The sequence below is a fragment of the Cucurbita moschata genome, unplaced genomic scaffold (genome assembly GCF_002738365.1).
Source record: "Cucurbita moschata cultivar Rifu unplaced genomic scaffold, Cmos_1.0 Cmo_Scf00003, whole genome shotgun sequence".
Taxonomy (NCBI): Eukaryota; Viridiplantae; Streptophyta; class Magnoliopsida; order Cucurbitales; family Cucurbitaceae; genus Cucurbita; species Cucurbita moschata.
Window position 1 is genome coordinate 2,367,264 of NW_019268519.1, and position 8,608 is coordinate 2,375,871.

General features: G+C 37.0%; 3 protein-coding genes and 1 long non-coding RNA gene across 4 annotated transcripts in view; 1 reads left to right on the forward strand and 3 right to left on the reverse strand.

Moving 5' to 3' along the window:
* Nucleotides 1-851, reverse strand: part of LOC111436305 — a 5,868-nt gene extending 5,017 nt beyond the window's left edge. Inside the window, exons 1-2 of the mRNA XM_023074041.1 lie at nt 470-851; nt 123-259 (exon numbers count right to left, since the gene is read on the reverse strand). Of these exons, the coding sequence (XP_022929809.1) occupies nt 123-259; nt 470-650 (318 nt within the window). The 5' untranslated portion in view covers nt 651-851. The remainder of the gene's footprint in view (nt 1-122; nt 260-469) is intronic.
* A 1,201-nt stretch (nt 852-2,052) lies between these two features.
* Nucleotides 2,053-2,608, reverse strand: LOC111436334. Its single transcript, XR_002709218.1, has 2 exons — nt 2,450-2,608; nt 2,053-2,285 (listed from the first exon to the last, which is right to left on the reverse strand). It is a non-coding gene; the product is annotated as an uncharacterized LOC111436334 (long non-coding RNA).
* Nucleotides 2,609-4,695: 2,087 nt separating this feature from the next.
* LOC111433973 lies at nt 4,696-5,142 on the reverse strand. Its single transcript, XM_023071251.1, has one exon. The coding sequence runs from the start codon at nt 5,140-5,142 to the stop codon at nt 4,696-4,698; it is 447 nt and encodes a 148-aa protein (XP_022927019.1).
* A 1,667-nt stretch (nt 5,143-6,809) lies between these two features.
* On the forward strand, nt 6,810-7,904 carry LOC111440241. The gene is made up of 3 exons (XM_023077488.1): nt 6,810-7,266; nt 7,375-7,481; nt 7,601-7,904. Exons 1-3 carry the CDS (start codon nt 7,096-7,098, stop codon nt 7,674-7,676), a joined length of 354 nt encoding a protein of 117 aa, XP_022933256.1. The 5' UTR covers nt 6,810-7,095; the 3' UTR covers nt 7,677-7,904.
* Nucleotides 7,905-8,608: the final 704 nt, after the last annotated feature.

Consider the following 8,608-nt stretch of genomic DNA (forward strand, 5'->3'; position numbering starts at 1 on the left):
GGATGTAAATAAAAAAAAAAAAAAAAAAAACGCGCGGCTAAGGCGAGGCCATGGGAGATAGAGATGTTTCAAGGAGCTAAAAAACGATCCATGGAGAGGACGATCGATCAAATAAGCAATACCTGATGGGGAGCAGGAGGGTACTCATAGCCAATAGCATTACCATTTGATTGTTTAGTCCCACTTGACGAAGCTGCTTTTTTACGATCTAAATCAGCCGATTTGGATCCAGACTTGCCTTTCGACCTAGAATTTCCCTCTGTATAATATATCCAAAGAAAAATCAATGTAGAAGTACAAAGAACAATCCCAGAAAACTATCAACTCAGATGATCGTTTTCACCAACCGAAGAAATGAAAAACTAGCCTTACACAACTTATACCGATACAAGTAAGATTAAGCAAACGCAAAATAATCTAAGTCAGGGACTCGGGAGTGGAATAAGAAGAAAAGAAAAAGAAATGGCACCTCGAGCTGAACTCGGCGGCGAGGTCTGGAACTGCCAATCAGATAAAAACCCACCATCAACAAACAAATTTCCTCGAACTGAAGACGACGGGTCTGATCTTCTTCTGCCGGAACTACCTTTGTTCTTCCTGAAACCATCACTGGGTTTGGCATGGTTGGTTCTTCGTCTTCCTCCGGCCATCGTAGACCTGGCACTGCCAGAGAACGACAGCGTTTTTATCGATGAGCTCGGCTGGGTAGGTTACAAGTCAAGTTCCCAAAATACGAAGCAAACCGCCACAGCGGGGAAGCTTGCGGTGGCGTCAGCTGGGTAGACGGATAACAAAGAGACCAGCAAGGAATCGGATCCACTCGCTTGCTGGGCAAGAAAACCACGAAGGTCAAGGCCTGCAACTCCCCTTTCAGGCCCGTTTAAGCCCATTTTGTTGATAAAACATTACACTTCTTATTATTGATGTTTAAAAATGAAACAAGGGCAATTAGGTTAGCAGTTAGGCCTTCAATTAATTTAGATATTAACAACCAAACAAGTTGGTTAATTATGTATGTCTTTAACTTCATGGTTTAAATGCAACTTTTATTAAAAAGTTTCCACATCCTTATAAGGTCTCTCTCCCTCATTGACGTGGGATCTCACAATCCACCCCTTTAGTGTCCAGCGTCATCGTAGGCAAACTGACTCTGCATGACTCTAACACTATTTGTAATAATTCAAGCTCACTACTATCAAATATTGTTCACTTTGTCTCATTACGTATTAATGTCAATTTCACGTTTTAAAACACGTCTATCAGAATGAAGTTTTCACACTTTTATAAGACCCATCTTCAATCGATGTGAGATCTCACAATCCACTCTATTCGTAATTGTCCAAAATAAAATAAAAAATATATATTTGTTTATTTAAGAAAGAAAAAAAAAATGGGGAGTGAGTCAATGTCTTGTTCAGCCCAAAAGGGCATCGTATCACATGGCAATCGGCGAAGGCGGCCACACAAGAAACAAAGTAGGCCAACTCCCAACGCACAAGCCCACAAGCAAGCGCAGCACACGGCTCCCACGTCGCTTAATTGCCGCCTTTCCCTTTTGCCATTTGCCGACAACTGTCTTCTCTTCAACCTCCCCCTTAATTTCCCTTCCTTCCCCTATATAATCCTCTTCTTCTCCCTTCCCCTTTCTCTCAACTCCTCCCTGGCGACGGCCACTACCATAGAATCTATGGCCGACGCCTTGTTTGGATCCGTCTACCACGGCTGCATCGCCACCTGCGACGCCGAGATCGCTCGCCGTCCCTACCACAAGAACTGTGGCTGCGCTCTTCACGATCGAGATAACAGGCGCTGTTCCCACTCTATGTCCAAGCACAGCACCGTCTCGTATCCGATTCGACGAGCCTGGAGTGAGGGCTGCTTGGCTATGGCTGCTGCTTCTGGTTCTGGCATTTCTTCTCCCTCTTCTTCCCCGTCGATGGAGTCGGAAGGCCTTGGATCTAACAGGAGATGAACAGTATTCCGATTCTTTTTTTGTTTCGTTTTTCTCTCTCTTTGGTTTCTTAGTTTGTAATACATGAGAAATTCTTTTGATTTAGTGGAAAATAGAGTTGATTGATGAAAGAATGGAATGGTGTAAATCGCTTGATGTTTGCTAATAGAATGAAAATGTTCTGTGCATTTCGATGAACCGATTCATCTATTTCACAGAAACGGCGATTGGCCTCCATTTTACTTTGTCCTCGCGATTGATTGCGTCGAGCGATGAAGATGAAAGCAGAGTCGATTCACGCTCATTCGGAAGTTTCCTTTCGAGGATCCTTCAACTAATACCAAAATTGAATTTCCAAAAATATCTTTAATTTCTCCAACATAAACAGACATAAATATCTCGCTTTTGCATTTTCCTTTTTTTGAGAACATAAATTTTAAAATATTAAATCAAGAATTTATTAAAATTAACGAAATTTGTCAACAAAAATAAGAGTACCAAATAATGATTTATTCGAAATTCGAAATTCCAGCCGTACTCGCACTGAGCATAAAGGCTACCATGATGAAGCCAGCTGTACTATCCCTCCGCCAGGCTGCTTCGCCTCGGACAGATTCTCTTTTCTTCTCTTTCAAGGAAATAAATCACATTTTAAAAAAATAATTTTTATGAATAAATTAGTTTTATTTGGGTTAGAAACCCATGATATTGTCCTGCTTGAGTGAGGACAAGCTCTCATGAGTTTGCTTTGGACTTTGCTTTGGACTTTGGACTTTTCTAAAATGTCTCATACCAATAGTGACAGTATTTCTCACTTATAAATTTATGATCTTCCACTAAATTAACTAAAGTATTTCTCACTTATAAATTTATGATCTTCCACTAAATTAACTAATAGAATTTCTCACTTATAAATTCATGATCTTTCACTAAAATTAACTAAAGTAAGACTTACTCCCAATAACCCTCCACGTATAAATAGGTAAATGGTATATAAATGAACGTAGACAGCATAACTTCAATCAAATTAAAAATAAAAAATTAAACAGTTTAATTAAAACTTAATTAATAATAAATAATGAGAGCATGAAATATGGGTGCAGGTGTAACGCCCTTTGTGGATGCCCATTCTCTATAAGTGGCCTTCACCGACCCATGTGTATAAAGACATATTCAATAATTTCGTCTTTAATTTAATCTCTATGATTTTAAAAGCTCAATCTTGAATCCAAACTTATAATCATATTGATTAATAACTGAGATTGGTTACGTCATGATTCTATTTTTTAACTAACCGTATTTTGGTAACTTTGTCTAAAAAAATTTTAAATATGTTTTGTTCTTACTCGGTAATAATTTTGTTTAGGCCATTTCATTATCATTTCCACTTTTACAAGGCAATTCCATTGTCTTTATTGGAAAATCAATTAGGTGTCCAAATCTCTTAGTTAACCAACCCCACACAACTTCTCAACCCCAACCCATCCCGTTAAATTTGGGGCAAGTTCTTTGTTGTGTTTCGCTCACAAGCAGAAACAGAGAGAATTGGGCAATGGGAGGTGAAATGATGGGCGGATGTGTGTTCGATGGGAGCATTTCGATGCGTGACTTTTTGATCGAACGAAGGCCTTACCATCGCAACTGTGGCTGCGCATTGCACCATCGCCTCAAAAATGGGGGTTGTCCGCATGCTCTTAACTCCTCTGTTTCCTTTCTCAAAGCTCGGAAATGGACCGATACTTGTCGGCTGCAAATCCAGGCCATGTCCGAGTTCTCCGCCCATGCTGCTCCTACCTCTCTTCTTCACGACCTTTCTTCCGGTATATGTGCTAATGAAGTTTCAATTTGTTCAGAGAATTAATTCCTTCTTTTCTTTGCATTTAGTCTCTAGTTACTCTCTACTTATGTGAGTTTGTGATTACTTGTGTAAGCTTAATGCAAAATAAATGGATTTATGTAAATTCTAACCCATGTTGATCGATTTAACTATATTTATCCTATTTGATTGTGATTATTTAATTCTTCCTTTTCTCTTTGCAACTTTTTTTTTTTTCAATGGATTATGCAAACATTTGCAATGGAAGAAAAAAAATATCAAATTTATTTATAATCAAATATTTATATTTCTAATTTATTTGATTATAAATTTATTTTCAATGGATTATGCAAACATTTGCAATTTATTTTCAATGGATTATAAATAGAGGAATTATGCAACCAAACAACTGTAGGGACTTTCTCTCTTACCTCGATTGACGAATCAAAATCTGGATTTAACATTTTCTTTACTTGAACCCTACTAGCGCGATATCAATAGGAGGTTAGATAAGAGGTCCGCATTTACGAAGAAGCTGACCTATTGATAAAAAACGGAATAAAGAATTGACTCCATTGATGCATTAATGGGGACAAAGGACTCAAGGATCTCTCGATCTACTTACAGCTTCCCAGTAAAAAAAACGTTGTTTAAACATTCCTTCTTACTCCGAACTCTCATACACAGGTTGACTAATCAGCGAAAGAAAATCTATTAAAGATATTTAATACTTATTCATAGAAATGGAAAGATATTTATTGAGACTTTGACTAAATCAAAGAGGAATATACTAGAATTTATGCCACAAGTCAATTACGAAAATGAACAAGAACAAGAACGATCAAAATTTCTCCATATACACACACTAACAAATAAACGAATGAGTCCAAACAATTCCCCAAGTTTTTCCATTAACCAATCAATTCCTTTAATGTTGTTCCCTTGAAGCCAATGGCACAGCAAACCTCGAAGAGAAGCCAATTGGGGGGCGATCGTCTTCTCCATCAACCCCGCCATCGAAATTCAGAGCATAGCTTTCAGGGTCATATTGAAACCTGTTCCTCTGTTTTTTCCCCTTCAAATAGCCTCCCATTTTTCTTATGAAGTTCTTCCATTTGGGTCCAGCCACCATTTCTGAAACCTCCTTCAACTTCTTCAATTTCTTCACCATCCAAAACTCCTCTTCCCGTCCCCGCTGCTGCTGTAGAAGATTTCCCTCTTCGTAATTGCCGTTCCGATTGAATCCGAACCCGAAAAGCTGAAAGCAGCTGCACCCATTTGAGGGAATGGCCTCGTCGGTGTCGTGAAGGTGTTCTTGTTCCTCGTTTAGAGGTGAATAAGGCGTGGGAGGCGGTCTGGTTTGATGGGTCGCCATGGGAGAGAGAGAAACAGAGGTCTTAAGTGAATTGGGATTGTGGGGATGGTGGGTTTTGTTCAGCTAGTGGAAGCCATTGAAGGGATATAAAGGAGAGACGAAATGACGCAGAAATGGGAGATGGGTCCTTGAATGCGTCTAAAGACGAGTTTATATGACGTCCAGGGAAGGAAAGAAAACTCCAATTGCCAAGCTATCTTTTTCCAAGGAAAGCGTGTGTCCTCTACAGTCAATTTCGTTACAGTCCAACTTAGAGGTTTCTACACTCTTATAATAAATACCAATCTATTGGAACGACTAAGTTTAGAGCATGACTTTGATACCATGTTAGAAAGCTTCATACCAAAAGAGAGAGTATTTTTGTTTATAAACCTATGATCATTCTCTAAATTAGCGGGATTTTCATCCTCCAACATATACCATAATAAACAAGTAAGGTGGATTTGGTTTGGAGTTAGTTGGTGATAAATTCAAGCATGGAGCATCAAAGTTGACCAGATTTAGAATGGCGGCTGCGCAAGCACGTGGTGCCTTAATGTCAATATTCTAGAGTCTCTATGGTTGTGAGCGCTGTTTCTGAAGAATTTTGGGTTTGTCATTTGTTCATATTATATAATACACTGTCCAATCAGATTCAACTCTTTTAAAGTTGAATGCTTTTTGCGGAGGTTGCTGGTCGGCTTAACTCGTAAGGAATGATTTTGTCAAAAATTGGATCTTTCCTACCCAATTTTCTTTTCCATATTTACTTGAAACTCGAAGCTTAGCCTCTCTCGTGGAAGTGTTCACCGTACACCACCTGATAGCGCTGCCTGACGTTTCACCTTGGATGGGCCCGAATCACCAACCTTGAGGCACAAATAGCAGCATAAAACACATCAAATGAACTACCAAACGCGCACCAGTAGAGCGGCCTCGCACAGAGAAGCAGAATGCCATGTATGCCACCTCTTACGATGGATTTCAGAATCCGGTCCAATAATCAATCAGCCCAACTAGATTCCTTTACTGTTGATGGGACAAGGAAGGGATTCCTTAAAATCTTTTTCCATCCAATCGAAGCTAACAGTCATCATCTATTAGTTGTGAGCTTAAGTTGTTACATGAACCGATTATATTAAATTTGATTGACTTAACTTAGCTTGGGCCTAGCTAGGCTTTCCCGCTATTTGGTCCTTTTGTTTCTTCTTATGGTTTGATCAATAACTTCTTGGTGAATAAATTCTTAATTATCATACTTATAATATATAACTAAAATGATATACCTTTTAAAATTTTAATCTTATTACTTAGTTCAAAAAAATTTGGATAAATTAATAAAAATATCCATAAATTTAGTTCTAAAATTAGTCTTTAAACATATTTACTAATAAACTTAATTTTTTAAAAAGTTTTAACAATACTTTTGTTGTTATTATCGTGTTTAAAAAATGTTCATGTAACGACCTCTTTTAACCTTTATAAAAAACTAAAAATTGTTAATATCATATCCTTTCTTAATTTTAAAGGTATTAACCTAAAAAAAAAAAAAAAACTCTTTTTAAAAGTTTAAAGACATTATGTAAATGCAATGGAATTAAATAAAAAAAAAATGATCTCTTTTAGTAAAATGTTTCCGTCCACGAGTCTTACAAGGTGTGGTAGCAAAGAAAGCCAATTGATTGACCTGAAGTTGATGGGTCAGTCCAAATGGGTTTAAGCTTTAGGCTTCAAGAATGGTATCGCCATAATTTCTTGGTTGGTTGATTGAGACTTCAATTTAATATCATGTATTCCAATTGTTTACTTCAACTCTACTCTGGTAAATTTCTCCGAAGTTTCTCGCTCGCTTCCCTCCTAATTTCTTCCTTCTCTTTCCAATCACTGAACTTAACTACCAATTCCATATCAAACCGATAAAGCCCTAGATCAGTGCAGGAACTTCAGCTTTCAAGGTTTCGCCAAGTTTCTCCCATGGCCGGAATGCTTCCAGGTGTAGAGTGTGCTCGAAGAAGACGGTTACATCAAACCAAAGCATGCTCGGATTCACCGCCCATCGTCGCCACTCGGACCTTAACCAGGAAATCCGTTCTCTGCTTGTACACAAGCAACCACGAAACGCTCCTCGCTTCAAATCCCTCTCTGGTTCGTAAATCGCATCTCGACCTGTCAATGAATTAACAAATTATTCATTCGATTGAGGATGATGAACAGAGCTGATTCGATTTATCGTGTTTTTTTTTTCTTTTGCAGCAAGGAAGCCTGCTAGTCGAGGCACAAGAAAACGATAATCTGGACGGAATCGCGAGAGAGGCGAAGAGGAGATTGGACGAGCGATTGAGGAAATCAGAGGATAAAAGGTACTGAAACAACGGCGTCCGGAACAGCCGCGATGAATTTACATTTCGTTAATTTATTAATCATAAAACCTAAACGAAACACATCCAAAATTACTCTTGTAATCTGCGATTGGATGCAGAGGGATAGCGACGAGAAAGTTCAGTTGGACGAATTGGATCGCCGGCGAGCAAAACAATTGTGGTCAGTGCTGGTGATGAAGACAACTTCATTCCAGTGGCTCCTTCTTCTTCTTCTTCCGCACAGTGCTTGTTTTTATTTATTCAACACAGGATGGGATGATAGCTTTTTTTATTTAGAACTGCTCGTAATTTCCTCCAGATTTTTCGTTAACTCGTGACGAAAAACATTTGTCAATATGTTTTCTGATGTATGAGATGTTAGAATACAGAGATGTTTTTGGTTTATCTGAATGATTCTGCTTATAATTGTTCAGTTCTTCATAACTTTTTTTTTTGTGTGTTCATATTTATCATCCAGTTCATTGTTCATTTGGATTCTCTTTTACGTTTTTAATTTTTTTTTAAAATTTGGTAAGAAATCCCCAAACACTTCATAAATTACTGTTTGTTAAATTCAAAATCGATTTGAATAAGCATGCCATTTTATTATTTGGTAAAATAATTCAGAATTCTAGTAATTTATCTCCAACAGCCAAATTTGGCATTATTTAAATTGCTTTCAGATTTTAGTTAATTTTGAAAATTTATAAATGGAAGCAAGTTAAAATACCCCGTGAAAGTCAAATTAACAAGTCTGGCCAAATAAACCAAACAAAATCAATAAACAAACAGACAAAAATAATAAAGCGTTAAAAGATGATTATTATAAATATAAAGTATGTCCATCAATTTAACTATATAATTAGTTTTTTTTTATTGCAATTATATGCTATTACTTTAAATTAATAGTCAACAATTAACTTAAATTAAATGATAATAATCTTGTCAATGTTTATTACTAGAAAAGGTCAATGATACCATACGGTGTAGCCAAATTTTATCGTAATGTTTTAATTTTTGAACTTAAATATTATGCATAAATAAATATGGCAATTTTTATCATTTTTTAATTTTTGCTAAATTTATTCTCTAATTTACAAAAAAAAAAAAAAAAAAAAAAAAATTTT

Excerpts from the sequence above, each read along its gene's own strand:
- LOC111433973 (XM_023071251.1), bottom strand. The coding sequence starts at position 5,142 with ATGGCGACCCATCAAACCAGACCGCCTCCCACGCCTTATTCACCTCTA.
- LOC111440241 (XM_023077488.1), top strand. The coding sequence starts at position 7,096 with ATGGCCGGAATGCTTCCAGGTGTAGAGTGTGCTCGAAGAAGACGGTTA. Across the intron at positions 7,267-7,374 it reads TCGCTTCAAATCCCTCTCTG|CAAGGAAGCCTGCTAGTCGA; the intron begins GTTCGTAAATCG and ends TTTCTTTTGCAG. Across the intron at positions 7,482-7,600 it reads AGGAAATCAGAGGATAAAAG|AGGGATAGCGACGAGAAAGT; the intron begins GTACTGAAACAA and ends GATTGGATGCAG.